This window comes from Gopherus flavomarginatus, chromosome 4, assembly GCF_025201925.1.
Source record: "Gopherus flavomarginatus isolate rGopFla2 chromosome 4, rGopFla2.mat.asm, whole genome shotgun sequence".
NCBI lineage: Eukaryota > Metazoa > Chordata > Testudines > Testudinidae > Gopherus > Gopherus flavomarginatus.
In genome coordinates this window covers 51,252,716-51,271,285 of record NC_066620.1, presented here as the reverse complement: position 1 = coordinate 51,271,285, position 18,570 = coordinate 51,252,716, and the positions used below count along the sequence as shown (strand labels likewise).

The window sequence follows — 18,570 nt, the reverse complement described above, 5'->3', positions numbered from 1 at the left end:
AATTGCTTTTAACAAGGGTAATAAACTTCAAGGAATAGATGTTTTACTTCTTTCCTTGATGTCGTTTGGCTGAATTTCCTATAAATTGGCAATTACAGACCTTGTGAGGGAAGGAAGCAACATTTTGATGCTACAGTTGACTTTGTGTAAGTTTCCATTATAAAGCCTTATTTTCTGAGGCATATAATTTAAATCATAACATTTTTGTTTTGGGCTGCAACTTTGCATGTTAGTCTGAAGCCTGAAAACAGGTTTTTTTTTCTTTCTTTTTAACAAACGTTTTGATTCAAATGTTTGATGCCATTGGCATATGAAAACTGCTGTAAATTTATGTATTTGAAGGGGTTTTTTAGTACTTCTGGAGCTGGATTTGCTTTTTTTAAATTAACTTTTATGTACCAGTTAATCTGTAATGTAGATTTATGCCGCGTGACTTGTAAGGAGGAAAATAGGCGAAGTTCTTCCCTTTAGAAAATTGCACAAGATGCTAGACATTCTGCACCCTTCCATTACTGGTACACTCCCCATGTCTATTAACAGGTGATTGTTAGAGCCTGTAAAGAACTTGTGGAAGACTCTAGTATTAATACCTGCAACTTCCAAGATGGCATATAGACAGTACCAAGTTCCTTCCAAGGGCTTCAAGCACTTCTATTTGCATCTGGTACCAGGGTCACTTGTAGCAGCTGTTCAGGAAAAAGCCAAGCAGCAAGGGCCTCCTGCAACAACCCCAATGGAAAAGGACCCTGAGACTGGATTTCTTCAGCAGAGAAGTCTGTTCCTCTGCCAATCTGTAGATACTCATTGCCTACCACCAGATGCTTCTGGCTAAGTATGACTCTTCTCAAACAAGCTGTCTCAGTTTATGGAAAGGTTTCTGCAGGAGCACTGGGAAGAATTAATATCTATCAGGCTAGAGGGTTAGTTAATACATAGAATTTACCTGTAGGCTGATTTGGCTCTGTCTGATGCATCTGCATGCACCAGGGTTACATAAGTAGTGATGTGAAGATCCTCCTGGCTGCAGTCATTTGAGATTGCCCAGGGAGGTCCAAACGACAATAGAGAATCTTCCATTTGAGAGCTGCAGCTTCTTCAGTTCAAAAAGTAACTCGGCCTGCATTCATAAAAGATCAGACCAAGTATTATTAAAATTGAGAACCTTGATGTGCACAGTGGCAACACTCACATTTAGGAAAATCCTCCTGTATTTGTAATAGTTTTATTAATATGTTTTGCAAAGTCACCAGCTCTCTAACCCAGCAAGGTAAATAGAGATAATAGAGAATGTACATTTGAACATCCATATGCTCACATATCACTTGTAGAACAACCTGAAATGTTAGTCATTATCTTCCTCATCACCTTCCTCATCACCATCGCCAGTGGCCATCTTGCTGGCACATCCCAAGGGCAACATCTCTTCCTTCGCAAGCACACAGGCTGGTATACAACTTTTATAATCTGTTGTGCTTATGCCACTATGCCTAAAGCATATTCAGTAAAGGTTCCTCCCCTCTTCCTTATTTGTATTTCCTCACCCTATCAGTGTTGGGATGCCCTTATCATATAGGTTAGTATATTAATGATCTCAACTTCTCATATGTGTCAGAATACAGAATTAATTCTTTTGTGGGTTTTTCCTATGTCATTCATCACTGTAGTATCTGAGTACTTCACAAACACTAAATAATTTATCCTCACAATGTCCCTTTTGAGACTGTGGTATTTTTATCCCATTTTACTGATGGGGAACTGAGACGCAGAGATTAAGTTCAAAATAGTCAGAAGTGTCCAGTAATTTTCAATGCCTAGTTTGAGACACCTTGGGCCTGATTTTTCTAAGTACATTTTAAAAGTTTATTTTCGTAGCACTTTATATGCTCAAAACTGAGCTCCCATTGACTTCAGTTTCAGTTCTATATGATTAGCACTTCTGCATATCAGAGCCCAGGTATTCTGAGTTTGGGGTGGTTTGCTTGGGCTCCCATAAGACTGTAGATGAAGCAGGAATAGAAAAACTGAGTTTCACTTGCCCTAACCATGACAGAATCCTTTCTCTCCTTGCAGTTTTACTGAACACCTTCCAAATTCTGCAACAAATGAGGCAGGGATCCTACAGACAAAATCATTCATTAAGCAACCCTGATTCACTCCCTGCACATTCTCCATCCTGTGCACTGAATGGAGTAGGGGTACTGTGGAAAAAAATTCTATGCCATCATATCATTAAAGACTCTATCAAAATGCATATGCACAAATAGGGCCAAATTAAAGTTGCACAGGAAACCTTAAATATGGCATTTCCAAACTTTTGAGTGCTTAGATCTTAGTATTCTCAATGTAATTTCCTACTTTCTTAACCTGAAAAACTGAAATGCCATTCTGTGGAACCCCCAAATAGATCATTAGCAAGGATAAAATAGTTATATGCACAGCACAGATTTCTACCACAGGAGTTGATAGAGTAATTGGTAGAGGTAATAGGTAGTTATTCTCTGTGTGGACCAACACATACTTTGCCCAATGGGTTTCACAGTTAAACAGCAGAGGAGTGGTGGGGCTCAAGAATCTTTCTTTGGTTCAGTTCTAGATTCCGGAGGGGAGTGCACTCTAGTAGTTTCAGGACTCCCTCCTTCCCTCCCCCAGACCTCTCTCTGTCCCTCTTGTTCATTGCTGCTGTCCCGCAGCCTGTCCCTATCCTCTTCATTCCTTTTCCCTCCCCTTCCCTTCTCAAAGAAACTTCTGTCCCACTTAACTACCTATCCCTTTTCTCCCCCATTCCTTCCCTCATTGCATTCAAATTAAGCAGTCGTCTCCTCCTCTTGCAGTCTGCCTGAGTGCAATAGGGAGAGTATTGAGAGCACAGCAGAGACATTCTCCTGGCTCTATTCCTGTGCCCAGTGCCAGACCAGCACCTGGCAACTAGGAGGAAGAGGAATTGTGAAAGTTGTGCTCAGCTTTGAACTGTAGTGTGCTCAGTGTAGACAGAATTTTCTGGAAATGTAATGAACAGCCTCTAACAAACCTTTACTGAGTATGTGCAAACAGTGGTTTTAAAACACTGCCATATTTGTTTGCATAGAGACAGCAAAAGACAATTCTATGATCCAAAGATACAGGCCTATTTTCATCATTGGCAGAGCAATATATTTTTTCTTAACCTTATTTTTGGAAATAGCTGCACTCTGAAAATTTAAAAAAAAGCCTGAGGCAGATACCCAGTGTGGAAAATTTCAGCATAATGGTTTGACAAAGTTATAAGCAACTGAAAACAGTTGGAAATGAAAGCGTTAAGCAACCTTAACTGTAGGCCCTGACTCCAGGACTTCCTATAATATAGTGCTTTTTATCCATAAGTCTTACTTCACCATCATTATAAGTGTTTTATCATTATGCTTATTGTAAAGATAAGACTTTTCCAGGGTCATACACCTAATTAGTGACAGGCTTGGGAATAAAACCAGGTCTTCTGAGTCACAGTCCTGCACCCTATCAAATAGTAGTGTATATCTATTCAATTGTTTTGGAGCTATAATGAGAACTCTCCAATCTCTCTATATAATCCAGTCTAGTGCAACTAAGAGTGTTGCATCTAAAATACTGAAATTTGGGTGCGTTCATTTTTTGAATGCCCAACTTCAAGAACCTTTAAGGAGTCTAATTTTCCAGAATGGTGCTCATCATTCTCTGAAAATCAGATTTTAAGGTACCCTAAGTTGAGCACTCTCAAACTGTGGAGCTCCAAGTCATGTCAAATTTGAAACTCTTGGTCAGAAAGCTCTGATACAGTAACTTCTCACTTAACTCACTCACTGACTCCCTTTTTTCCATCAAATCTAACACAAACTTTCAGTCATCACCTTCGTGGCTTACTATAATACCTTTTTCTATTCTTCTTGTATTGCCTCCTTCTGTCCTAACAGTGGTACCACACTCAATGCCCTGCCTATCTTTCTCCCACAAATATATTTGTTCTTTTTTTTTTCATTTCTATTCTTTTGTGTGATGTGCCTTTCCTATTTTAGTTTTCCAAACTATTATTTTCCATTTAGCTCCATTTAAACGTCTCCTGAAATCTCATTTCCTCCGTGATGTCTGCAATAACTTTCATAACTTTATCTTCTGTATTTTTAAACATTAAAAAACACACTTATGTCCACATTACATAAACTGAGTAACTTCATATTCATATTCTGCCAACTCTTGTCATCCTTCTTCCCATCCAATCCTGCCACTTCACTCCTTTCATCACGTCTGAAATTTAGACTGCTCAGTCTTTGAGGCAAGCACAAATCATTCTGTCTTCTGTGAAGCACCCCATACACTTTTGGATATTAATATACTGGAGGCCATATTCTGTAAAGTGATGCAGGTGTAGTCTGGCACGAAAGCCATGCAACTCAGTGCAGTACTCGTCCTACAGCATTACAGAGCCAATGTGAGGGGGTCTCACGCCTTTCCGTGTTGCTGTAGCAGAAGAAGAAAGGAAGAGTGGCCAGGATACCCCTAGACATTACTGATTTTCAGATGTGGTTTCAGCTCCTTGGAGCTATTGGGAGCTGGTATAAATTACAGAAGCCCATAGACTATGTATAGATGGATTGGCAAGCACTAGGACCAAGCGAATGCAAAGATGAGTTGTAGAGTGGAAAGAGCTATAGCCCACTGTTAGGCTCTCGTCATTGCCTGTGCTTTGTGCAGTTTATTTCATTGCATTTATTTTGCACTTTTGACGTCTTGAGTTGTGCTCTGCCGTCTAATTCATCCCTTCTGGTTACTTGTGCTCTATAGAACTACACCAGACTTTCATATATCTAATGCTTTCAGAAAGCTGCCATTCTTAACTGGAGGGAAAAAATACTTTATAAATGTTTTCTTCTTTCATCACAATTATGGTTATCTAAATTCCAGTACGATCAACGTTCAGTCCTGGGCTAATGACATATCAGAGTTCCTTTATCTCCTGGACCATCAAGACAATGACCAAATGCCATAACCCATTTGAAGCAGGTTATTCTTTTATAACTCTGGTATCTCATGAGAGATCAGGCTTTTTAAAAAATTCTATATAAATATGATTTTAAAGTAAAATGCTGTCATTATGTCTTGCTGTCTTTTTCTCTCCTTCCGCCTTACAGGTATACTTCTATTGCCCAGCAATTTTTTTTTACCCATGGAAGGGTACAGCAAATGGTATTAACACTACTAAAATTTCTAAAAATAGACTTTTCTGTAAAGTGTGGCAAAAATTGCATACATAATACTATTTGTTGGTTATAAAATTTAGTTGTAATTTCTTCAGTATGCTCTTAACTCATACAGGAGTTAGCTGGTCATTCCAAACTTATGTCCCTAAAACATTTATACTATCAAGACTATGTGTGTCAGTGTTTGAAAGGTATATTTATGCTTACTACTATTGGCCCTAGAGATGGTTACTATTAATTTTACTATCTTCTTGTATTTTCTTCTGAGTATTGGCAATTCAGTACACAGAAACAGCTGTAGACAACTCCCACAATCTCTTCTAATGGACAGAGAAGCTAACCAGTTAACCAAGCATTCATCTGGCTCATAGTGTCCTTCCAACTGACTCCTTCCTAGAGCAAGATATAGAAAGCAATTGACTTCCTTATTGGAAGACTCAGAAGACATCCATATCTGATATTGCTAACATCACCTTAGACTGTTGCCCTATATCAGTGTGTTGTTTCTCACAAAGGAGGGCAGTTTTGCAAATCTAAATTTAATATATAATTATTATAGGTTATAATAATCAGTATAGCATACATATCCGTGTGTGTGTGTATATATTGTATATTTAATTTTATAAACCCTCTGTGGCTATTTAGTAACTGAAGTTACCTTTGATATGTAGGAGAAACCTGATCAATGTACTTTCTGATGAATTGTAACTAGATTAAGATCACTTTTATATTCAGTATAAATTAGTTACAAATCATATTTTTCTGTTAAAATATTGTTTTATACCTGACAATTTATCACGTGGATGTTCTCGAAATTTCCACACTTATTACATTTTGGATTATGTATTTCAAGCGAATTGGAGAGTTAAACATTTTTCCATAAGTATGGCTGCAGGTAAACAACCAATTTTAGTCCAGAAAATAGCTTCTGCTTCTGTCAACATGTTGTTTATTTTCTCCCTGAGATAAAAAGTTCAGTTTTCTGATATTTGTACCAAGATAAAGTCAGTAAACAAGATTAATATAGTGTGGAAAAGGTTGTCAGCAACCCTGGCAAAGGAAATAAGTTGCCTGTACACAGAACATACTGTAAACTGAATAAAAGTGTCAGGTCCACCATGAGATAATGCGATCATGAACCTCTAACAAAGCATGACATAGGCACAGTCGGCTTTTCTTATACCCACAGTGTAGAAAATGGATTACTATATTCCAGGGATACCCACTGGAATAGCATGAAAACCTCATTTTGAGATTAATGCAGGATGTAACTCTCTAGAGCTGAGCCACATGTTTACCGATGGTGTTCAAGTAACAGTTTGGTTACTAATGTTATAACTTCCTGATTACATATACATTTAAAATGTTTTAGATCATCTGCATTTCAAAGTCCATATTTGACAAATAATGTGTCTTGCTCAAATTATAAGATAAAATGTAACAGAGGGGAATTTGTTTGAAAGTGTTGATTGCAATGTCATTGTTAAGTGAATAAGCAAGACTGCTTTCACTCTATTAAATCTTACTAAATTAATATCAAATATTGGTGTCTGGAACGGCCCATTCTATATGCTGGTTTGCAGGCAAGATTTCTTTGAGGCAGCAAGTTATAATGTTGCTACATCTCCTGCTGTCAGAGTTTTAGGTGTGGTTGTATTTGAATAATTACTGACCAGTAAAACAGGTGTTCTTTTCAAGTTCTATTTGTTTGAGAGATTCTACCCATTTATAATGAAATTTCCCAGTTTACAGATAGGGAATTTCTGTGGAATTTGACAAATATTTTGAACCTGTGGAGCTTTCTGAAGGCATTTGTGACATTATATGAACATCTTCCAGACTTGAACCTTAAGATGTCATGGTTCTCCTTCTGCATAAAAATGTGTAGGAGTAGAGGAAACTTGCTTTGATAAAATATTCAGTGATTTGTTGTCTTTGAAAATGCAATGCATCATCCTCCTGATGAGTGATGAACTGTCAAATGTGGATAAACAGAGGATCCGTAGGTAAAAAACAACCCAAACCCCAATGGTCCCAGACAATATGTGCATATCAGCTGTTTATTTGTGTGGTTTCCAGGTCTGCTTTTAGTACTGGCAGCATAGCTGATTTTTGTTGTCCTGACTTTGGTCATCTAAAGTGATTGTAAGACTTTATCCGCTGGAGACTTTAAAGTAGGTAATTGTAAGAGGACTTGTTGCTCCAAACAGCAGTAACTTCCACACTTACTTTCTGCATGTGTGCAACTTCAGCAGGTGGTTCCTAATCCCTAACTCCACCTCCTGTATGTATGCATAGCAGCTATAACAAGCAAATTGTGCTGCAGAAGAGCAGGAGGCTGCTCTGCTGTAGTATTGCATAACACCACTAAGCCATATTTTCCATATAAACACCCTTTTCAAAGCCTATTTGTGACGTATGAGGGGAGTATATAAGGTAAATACATAACTAGTCTTAAAAATCCTCATTTATTTTTGATTGCAGTTGAGATTAAAGGAACAACTGAATATGACATCGATGTAATGATATACCATTTTATATGTACATTTTACTTTTATTTTCATTAGCATTTGCTCTGTGTTAGAGACTAAGACCTGAGTTTTCAAAGTAATCTAAGGGAGTAAGAGCCATTTTAAAATCCCATCCTAACGTCACAACTTTGTGTTTTTCTACATTTCTTAAAAAACACAACACATTCTGGGTGGGATTTTCAAAAGCACCTAAATCCTATTGTGAAAGGCATTTAGACCCCTAAAGATGCAGATAGGCATCTTTTGAAATTTTCAAAAGCACCTAAGCAGATTAGGCACCTAATCTCCATTAACATCCCACCAGGCACCTATTTGCATCATTAGACATGTAGACACATTTGAAAATCTGTCCATGAGGCTGCTAAACTTCTCAATTACCTTTTTGAAAATTGGGATTAGGCTCCTAAATCATTTAGATACTTATGAAAATACTACTTGAGTTATCAACTGAAAGTATCACTAATTATTTTTACTGTATTTAGTGTGTCTGTTACTACCTCAGTAGGTAGTATATACTCTTCCAGTGGAAAAATACAATGTACATGTAATACAGCCCAAGAACTCATAGCATTTTTATTTTATTTTTTTCCCTTTTTTTTCCCCTTTTAGATTACCACTGCTGGCCCGGGCAACAAGAAAATGGTTCACTTGTCCCAAGATTCTCATCACAATGAGTGAGTACCAATAGTGGGGGTTGTCACTGTTTTTATTATTATTTGTATTACAGTAGTATCTGAAGCCCAAAGCCATATTGTGCTACACACTGTACAAACACGGTATAAAAGAGGGCCCTGGCCCAGTTATAGGACATATCCTAAGGGTATTACAACCCTTTTAGCTTACGGTGGGTTTTTAATTGAAATGTGGAGTTCAGTGCTGCTTTGAATGTGTTTTTATTAAGTTTTTTTAATGCATATCCTTAAATTATATTTAAAATGTTATAAATGTTCACAGATATGCTAAGCAATAAATATAAAAGATTGTGTAAAGACATTTGAAGTAGTTTTCTTCAAAGAAGAATAACAAGAAGTTCAGAAATGTCAAACTACATTTCATACAAAATACAATACCTAACACTTTTTTAAATTTGATATCCTGTGAGAAAACTTGTTCTCATATAAGTTCCAAGAACCAAAAGCTGAATTGATTTGAGTACATTCTGACCGTGATGTTGCACTCCATATGCTTTATGCAAAAGGTCTCTTGTAGGTATCATTACAAAGTGTGTTCATCCTATTTGTTTGCATTATTATTTCTGTGCCTGAAGTTATGAGAATAAGATATAAACTTGTATTACTAATGTAAACATAGTAAGTGGAAGCCATTAAGGGTGCTTCAGAATCAGTGAACTGTAAATAGCTCTGTTTACTTGCACCTTCCTGTGTACAGGTGGGCCAGCCCAGGAAGAATGGAGCCTGGGGTCTCACAGGACGTGTGACCATGTCACCTGATGATAATGAAACCCATTTTAAACCTGGTACTTTTCCATTTAGAAGGAGGGGTGGGGACCCAGAGAGACAAAAGATTCCTGCCTTGTGCCAAAGCTATAAAAGGGAGTGGAGCAGGACAAAGGGGTTGCCAGTCATGAGTAAACCCCTAGTTCCACCTGACATGTCTCCTGGAGCTAACAAGGACTGTACCAGGGGAAAGGATTGGGTCCAGACTAGGAAGGGAGGATAGTCTATGAAAGAAACTTATTGGAACATCTCTGAGGGTGAGATTTACCTGTAATCAGTTTTTTAATGTATTAGCCTTAGACTTGTGTGTTTTGTTTTATTTTGCCTTGTGACTTACTTTATTCTGTCTGTTTATTACTTGAAGCCACTTAAATCCTACTTTTTATACTTTTGTTTATTAATGAACCCAGAGTAAGTGATTAATACCTGGGGGAGCAAACAGCTGTGCATATCACTCTATCAGTGCTATAGAGGGTGGACAATTTATGAGTTTACCCTGTAAAAGCTTTTTACAGAGTAAAATGGATTTATTTGGGGTTTGGATCCCATTGGGAGCAGGGTGTCTGGGTGCTGGAGGCAAGTAACCTGCTGAGCTGTTTTCAGTTAAGTCTGCGGTTTTGGAGTGGACTGGACTCTGGGTCTGTGTTGCAGCAGGCTAGCTTGTCTGGCTCAACAAGGCAAGGTTCTGGAGTGCCAGGCTGGCAGGGAAAATGAACTCAGAGGTTATCTCACCACATCAGTTGACAGTCCCAAGGGGGTCTGTGTGACCGAACCTGTCACGCTGACATCATTGGGTACCAATAGATATTCCAATATATCATTATCATAGACCAGTGGTTGTATTCAGATGATATTGTTAATAGAAATGTTTTTCTGATGTCTTTTGAGTAGTTTGCAATAAGACATTATTTTCTTCTTCTTTTTTTCAGACAGGGAATCCAAAAAACTAGATTTACCAAAAAGCTCACCAAAAAGAACACAACCATAAAAGTCATGTCTTTACATAGTTATTAGTAAATAGTAAATAAGAACATGAATAGGAATACCTTATTATAATCCACCTTACATTAATTTTATTTTTAAAAGGCATCATTGGAATTAATTTCCCAGCCAAAATTATAATCTGACTGTTAGTGTGATGTAAGTACCTCACCACCTTCTTTGAGTAATGGTCCCTATTTGTATTCCACTGTGGGCTTACACATGCTCACCATGTGCCCAGAGCTGGAGAGTCTGAAAGTAGTGTCCATTGGTCCACACATGCACCCTTGCTCACCTTGTGCCTCCAACTGACGGGATAAAGAATAAGGTGGCCTGACTGCCTCTCCAGTTCCTTCTCACCACCACATGGTCTGGGTTGAAACCTTAAGTGTCCACAGTTTCGGCTTCTTTCTACAAAATGAGAATTATATAGTTTGTAAATAGTTCAATAATTTTACTGTTTAGCATTAGATTAGTCTCCCAGGGGGACACTTCCCTCCCCTTTACTCCCCATGCCACATTCTAGTAGTGGACTGTGCCCAGGACTCTGGGCTTCAGACTTTGTGCTTCTTGCCCACGATCCTTCTTGGTCATTGACGATCACAGGCATTGCCTTTACTACCTTGGGGAAGCTCACATCACAGCGAGGTGCAGTACCTACCAATTGTTCCCCAGTTGCACCTGAGAAAGATGGGAATTTCATCTCTGAAAATGTCTCATGGAGAAGGCCATGAGGCCCCAATTGGATCCAGGCCAGGGAACATCCCTCGTACATTGGCCTGATTCAGCAAGGAATGCGCCTCCTGCTACGAAGTCCAGCTCTGTTATGGGAGAATCTACCCCCACAGGCTTCTCATGAGTATGAAACTAAGTCTTCCTCAAAGTCCACATCAAAGAAGTCGGACTCAACTGTAAACAAGCCTACCAGCTTAGGATGTACTAAGTCTCATGACAAGAACGCCCATAAGCATTGGGCTCCATCAGTACTGGACTGTTTTCTGGCAGTACTGTCGTCCCCGGCTCCTTCTAAACCCCGGGATTTGTCAGCACCGATGAAGTCTCCTAACTGCCAACTTCAAATACCACCCTCTTCATAGGTTCTGACCACCTGGACAAGCAGAACCCCTCTCATACTGGAAGATCTGAATCTGTTGCTGTCTCACAGGACATTTTTGCTCTCCCAGATCCAGAATCCCCTACTCCCTCTGTTTCAAGGAGATATCACCTCCAAGGTAAATGACTGCTGGAAGGAGCTTATCATCCATCCTATACACAGAATATATCTCCCCTCCAACAGAACCAATGATACGACTACTGGAACCAGAATCAGCCTTTTCCTCATCAGGAGATTGAGCCATCTGATAAACCATTCTTCTTTTACGCTATGTATCCTTCACCACCGAAAGACCCACACAAGTTTGAGACCAACCTCTGCTTCATCTAACTAGGAGCCACTTGTTCCTCATGCAGGGGGAGACCCCATGACCACCTATCAACCCTTCCTACTGGCCATATTGGGCACCTTGGAACCAGTACCCCTCCTGCAGAGATGATCCACTTTGCCAGGGAGTTACCCTTGCCTCCCCTCCAAAGGGACACTCAGAAGTGCCCCCAACAGTTCCACGGGAACCAGCAAGATTGCCATCATCATCCTAGATGAAGTAGTGAATTCTATGTCCCTTCCTCCTTCACCCCACTCCCCCATCCCCCACGATGACTTTAAGCAGTTCCAGGACCTCTGCTGGAGAGCTTCAGATTCCCCTTGAGGAGATCCAAGACTCCCAGCACAAACTCCTACACATCCTGCATGCCTCCAGACCCAACAGAATAGTTTTCCCTGTTAATGAAGCCATACTGGATCCAGCTAGGACAGTTTGGCACACTACTCCCACCTGTGCTTCTACTCCCAAAGGGGCGGAGAAACGTTATTATGTGCTGGCCAAGGCTTCAGAATTTTTGTTTTCTCACCCTGTCGCCAATTCATGTAGTTCACATCACAAGCAGGCCTCAATTATTGCTCAAAATATGTTTGTGTGTCTCCTGGCTTACATGGCCTCATGCACCTATGTCATCACATTAGTAAGATTCCATCTTTGTTGCCTTCAAACTTGGCTGCAGTTGGTATACGCCCTAAGCCATCATTCCATGAACCTCATGGTGACAGTTCCGGCCCAGATACTGTCTTCCCTGCTGTGGTGGACAAATTCTCATCAAGTATGGGTATCACTTTTCTCCCTTTCTCTCTGAACAGGACCATTATTATGGATGCATCCCTCTTAAGTTGAGGAGCTCCCTTGAACAGCCACACAGCACAAGGAACCTGGATGTCTTGAGAGGCCAGGATGCACATCAATATCCTGGAGCTGAGAGAAGTACAGAAGGCATGCAAGTCCTTTCTTCCACGCTCACCATGTCCTTATAATGTCAGATAACATTACAACAATCTTTGACATCAACCAGCAGGGAAGGAGCAAGATTCCCCTTCCTCTGCACAGAAGCAGTCAGTCTCTGGAATTAGGTTGATTTGATTGCTGATACACCATCTGCAACCTACCTTCCAATGAAGCAAAATGTGCTTACAGATGCCATTAAATAGTTGAACAAGAGTGGGAGCTCCCTCACTCAGTAGTGCACAATATTTTTAATCTATGAGGAACCTCAACTAGGGATCATTTGCTTCTCAAGCAAACAGGAAATGCACCACATATTGCTCCAGAGAAGATCTAGGTCTCCTCTCTGAGGGTGTTGCTCTGCTTCTTGATCGGACCAGTTCAATTGTGCCTTCCCTCCGCTACTGCTCCTGCAATATGAGTTCTGTGCAACACGAGCATTGTGCAGAATCTGGCAGGACAAAGCAAGATTCATCCTGATTGCCCCTTCTGGCCAGACAGTTCTGGTTTCCTAACCGTCTATGCATGTCATCACGACCACAATCATCCTCCTAACGTTCCCCAAGCTCCTGACCCAGTGGAATGGCAAGATCAGGCACCCCGATCCACATCCCCTCCACTTCTCAGGGCTTGGTATTTGGATGGGCATCATCCTTGAAACATTCATGCTCCAAAGTTGTATGAGACATTCTCTCTAATAGTAAAAATGACTCTACTAGAAAATGTTACTTAGCTAAGTGGAAGTGCTTCTCTTCTTGGGCACAACAAGGTGGTATTCTCCCAGAGATTACAGATATTCCTCTCATCTTGGACTATATCCTGTTTCTGAAAACACCAGATTTGTCTATCAGCTCCTTGCAAGTCCACTTAATGGTGATAAGTGCATACTATCTACATTCTCAGGGCTACTCAGTCTTCACACATCCACTGATCAATAGATTCTGCAAAGGCCTAATAAGAACCTTCCCACCTAGTCAGAATCCTGTTCCCCTGTGGGCCCTGAACCTTATTCTCTCAGTACTCACAAAACCCCTCCTTCACCTCATTTCAGACTTTAGCTACTTGCTCCATGTCTCTTATTTCAGTGAAGGTCACTTTTTCTTGAAGGTCGCTTTCTGAGAAGGGTTGGTGAACTTGAAGTGCCATCATATCTTCTATACGCTATATTCCATAAGGATTAGGTTTCTTTATGTCTACACCCTAAATTCACCCCAAATTAGTTTTGGAATTTCATCTTAACCCAATCCATTCACTTTCCTGTGTTCTTCCACAGAGGAGTGAATACTCCACTCTCTTGATGTTCAGTGAGCCTTAGATTTCTATTTACAGTTGATATAACAGAAAGAGTCAGAGGGCACGTCGTCTCCATCCAGAGAATCTCCAAATGGATCTCTAGCTGCATTCTCCTCTGCTGTCAGCTTTCAGATCTCGCCCTGCAACTCCCACAATGGGGTAAGAGCTCATTCCACTAGAGTGCAAGCAAGAATTATGGTGTCTTGTCATGAGGTACCCCTCCTGGACATATGTAAAGCAGTTATGTGGGGCTTCATTCACATATTGCAAGACATTATGCCCTAGTGCAGGACTCTTCTGCTGATGCCTTTTTGGGACAGTGGTACTCCGCTCAGCCCTACTGCCTATATCCTCACACCCTTCTCCTTATGTATTGCTTGCCAGTCACTAATAGTGGAATACAATATAGACCATCTCTTGAAGAAGAGGTGGTTATTTACCTGTAGCTGGAGGTACTCTGAAATGTGTGGTCCCAATATATATTCCACTACCTGCCCTCCTTCCCCTCTGCTTCAGATCTTATCAAGGAGTTGGTCCATCCCACCCTTTTATCCCCTCGTTCAGAGGCATGAGGTGAGCCAGAGTTCAGGCATGGACCAACAGACACTATTTTTAAATTCTCTGGCTCTGGGTACCCAGTGCACATGCGTAACCCCACAGTGAACTACAGATAGGGACCACATATCTCAAAGAACTTCCAGTTACAGATAAGTAACCTCCTCTGTGGGTAAACATGACAGTTCCTGATAGATATGCAGTAGGAAAGGGGTTTTTTACCTCTAAATGTGAGGCCTCACTTGATTTTTACTATTTATTAATAGAAATAACTTGTATTCATGGACTCCTGCACAGTTTGGGCTGAGAAGGCTCTGACCTTTCTTCTATTATGTTAACTCACGCATGCATGCATTCTCTCTCTCTCTCTCTCTTCACACACCCTCCTTCCCCACCTATTCTATGTATGAGTGTGCAAACTCTCACTTTCCAGTTCCTGCTTTTTTTTTTCTCTCCACTATAAAAGTAGAAAAAAGTAGCTGGGGTATTATTGATTTATTTTACAATGGCCACTTGATCACCATATTTGAGGTCAGGATGGAATCTTCCCCCTCGCCCCCCCCAGTCAGATTGGTAGACACCCTGGAGGTTTTTTCACCTTCCTCTGCAGCATGAGGTGTGGGTCTCTTGCAGGTTTAAATTAATGTAGATGGTGGATTCTCTGTAACTTTAAGTCTTTAAAACATGATTTGAGGACTTAAATAACTCAGCCAGAGGTTACAGGTCTATTACAGGGTGGGTAAAGTTCTGTGGCCTGCAATGGGCAGGAGGTCAGACTAGATGATCACAGTGGTCCTTTCTGACCTTAAAATCTATGTCATGATCAGGGCCAATTGTCCTAGATGCTATGGTACAGGCTTTCAGGGTTTTCTACAGAATACTCAGTCTTCCCAAGCAATCCCACAGTATGCAGCATATTCAGTACTTTCAGAGTGTCAAACCAACATGGCATTTGAAGACAGTACAAAAATTTCCAGGGACACTACTTTTCGGTTAATGGATTTGCAGGAACTGTGTTCAGAGAGGTTCTGAGGTTGCTCTACCTGGGTTTGGAAGGAGTTCACTTTAAAACTGTTATACTGTTAAACTATATGAAAATTAACCATTTTAGAAATCAGAGTGGACAAGACATTAAATTATTCACTGTTTAGAGGCCCATAAACAGGATTAGAAATAACTAGTATTGTTTTTCAGTTAGTGATCCATTTAATTCTGTGAAGACACAGTTTACATTTTAGCAGTATGTTTGATTCAACACCCCATATCTGATAACATGACTGAATACCTTCTACAGATTGCTACACTGCTGCTTCCTCTAATAGACTGACTTGAGTCTTCAAGAATCTTCTTGTGTCCTGTGTAGCTTCTGGCGGGAGAATGCATGGCCTGTCATTACTTAGTAACTGCAGCAATGTGAGAAATCTGAGCATGGTGATGGAGATGTTAAAAAATAAGAGCTTTTAAGTAAACATGGCCTTCGGAACTTTTCCATTGAGTACTTCAAGGGATCATTTTGAAAACATACTCTTTTTAGTTATACAATGTTGCCATTTGCAACTAGAACAGTACAACCACATTTACAAACTGTGGTGGTGTTTCTATGTATTATTTTAATGCATTGAACTATGTTGCTGTCAAGGCCAATTCCCCACTCTGGCACTTGGAGTGCAGAAGGTGGGGCCTGCAAGGATTTTAAAAATTAATACTGGCCACTCTGGGCTTGTATTCAACTCCCAAGGTTACAGCTTTACTCTGACCTTGGCTTGGTAAACGCTGCCACGACCCAAATGCAAACCCCTTTTCAGATCCCAGGAAGGTGCACTTTGGAATTCCTTCCTGTGGGGTACCCTCAAGCCCCTTCACTCCTATTCCCCCCCCTCCAGGAAAGAGCTAAGAAAGAAAACAAAGGAAATTAGCTGTTGCCACTAGCTAATTTAACAACATGTGCACAGACTTCTTGAGACAAAAATCCAATCCTGTTCTTAAAAAAGGTAAATTTTATTAAAAACAAAAAGAAAGTAAGTACATCTGGAACTTAGGTTTTTGCTAGATTTTAAAAGAGCAATTCCAAAAATTAAACAGCCAAAATAGCTTTCTTGGGGATTCATCTTAAAGGTTACAAACAAACAAAAGCATCTGGGGTCAGCACAGAGGAGTCCACAGAAAATAAAAAAAAATAAACTTAATTGCATCTTTCTAGACATTTCCTAATCTACTTACATATTTGGGTAGTTCTAAGTATAATCTGATGATTTCCATACCTGGCAAAAAGCTTTTTACAGCATAGACATAGCCGTGACTTTGTTCTGTTCCCCTCTCTAGAGGACAACACAGAAAACAAAGGGAAAGCTTTTTTCACAATTTTAAAAAGGTCTAGCCTTCCCATTGGCTCTTTTGGTCAGGTTCCCACTCCCTTTTCTTTACCTGGGGGACTTTTTAACCCTTTACAGGTAAAGCAAGCATCCACCAAGAGGGACTTTATAGCTAGCTGGCTGGCTGGGTGTCCATAAAAGGGAGCTCTGCCCCCGCCCCCTTCATTTATCACAGTTGTCTTTCCCCCAAGATCACGGGGCAATATATTGAGGCAGGGAAAGGGGAGAGTGTAGTTCCAGGTGCTCTTCTTTTTTTTTTTTCTGCCTAGATCTGAGATTTGCCCCCAACAGCAGCTGTTTAATCCCAGTATAATGCCACTGTAGTCACTTTTGGAGGCCTGCAGCCTGTTTCAGGTCTTGGTGAACGTAAAAGCCAGTTTAAAACCCCCAGTGGATACAGTGTGGGACGGCATTGTGCTTGCTCACCCTATATTTAATTCATGACCTGCTGTCCTCCTACTATTCCAGTGTTTTGCCTCTGTAAAGTAAAAGATTGTCAGTAATGCCAAGTTACCTGACAGTTTTGAGACATGAGACCACCAAATTTATGTCAATGTACAACTTAAAATAGAATTCAAATCCAAGCCTAAACTGCTAATATGTTAACATATACCAGTTAGCCCTCAGTGCCTATAGATCTGTTAAACTCTCTAATAATTAAAAGTTTACACTTCACTAATAAGGATAGCATTAAATTGTTATTAATAGCATATATTTCAATATGCTGATTAAGACATGTAAAATGTTAGCATTTACGAATTAAATTAATTTAATAGAACATAATTAAATGTAAAGCTAATGGCTACTCAGTTTGCCTAAGAAGCGGAAATTTGCAGAGCGAGTGCATTCTTACATTCCTATCAAAACTGTAACAGACTTGGAGAGTTCCATAAAATATCCCATTAAAATAAAGCATAGCCGAAGGCTATATTTTCCTGGTGGACAATAAAATACCCAAAAGCACGCACAAACTGGTCAGATGACAGCACGTGCTTTAGGTAGTTATATTGCTAAACTCTTCCTTTCTTTTTCTCCCACAGCCACTGGTTTAACCCTGGGGCTAGGAAGGAACATAGCCAGGTAAGAACCACTTTGATCAAGAACAGTTTACTTCATATATTTAAAGGAATTTAACTGTCTCTACTCCAAAACTATTAGGTCAGTATTTTAATACATAAGAAGTAAAGCAGCCGTAATTCTGTGTTTCCTTGCAAGCTACTGAAAAAACTTAGCAGCTAAGTATTTCAAAAGGTCTTTTGGTTAATAAGCTGGCGTGCCAAATGATGCTAGATAAGCATCACAGTTCAATTTTATTACCAGTTTAAGATTTCAGAATATTTTATCCTGATAACCAGTTTGTTATTAACAATGGTGCCTGTGTTTCTCTGAAAGTGTAGTCTTAATGCTTCTGTAAAATGGAGAACACTGACATTTTCCACAGTATTTAAGACATTCAAAACTGTGTAAGAACAGACTTGTAGGATGAAATCCATACCCCACTCTTCTCTGTTACTCTACGTAAAAGGGTCAGATGGGTATAAAGGGGCTGTTAAATCCCACCAGATGAGGATTCTCCTGGTGCATAACCTGCAGAAGGCAGACATAAGCTCATGAGCTTCAATGTAGGGGGCATGCTGGGGATGTGTGGAGGCAGGACTGCAATGACTGCGGGGATTCCAAACAGTGTTATGACCAGCTGAGTAGCCCTGAGTGTCTGCTGTAATTTAGACAGGAGTTGAGGGCTGTCTAAATTGTATCAGGGGAGTTGCCCCAGCTCAGGA

General features: G+C 40.1%; 1 protein-coding gene across 2 annotated transcripts in view; it reads left to right on the top strand.

The window, feature by feature from the left end:
• The window catches only part of GPATCH2 (G-patch domain containing 2), a 203,684-nt gene that overhangs the window by 125,274 nt on the left and 59,840 nt on the right, over nt 1-18,570 (top strand). For both annotated transcript variants that reach the window (XM_050950232.1, XM_050950231.1), the window contains exons 6-7: nt 8,351-8,415; nt 17,830-17,869. In XM_050950232.1, coding sequence (XP_050806189.1) covers nt 8,351-8,415; nt 17,830-17,869 — 105 coding nt within the window. The remainder of the gene's footprint in view (nt 1-8,350; nt 8,416-17,829; nt 17,870-18,570) is intronic.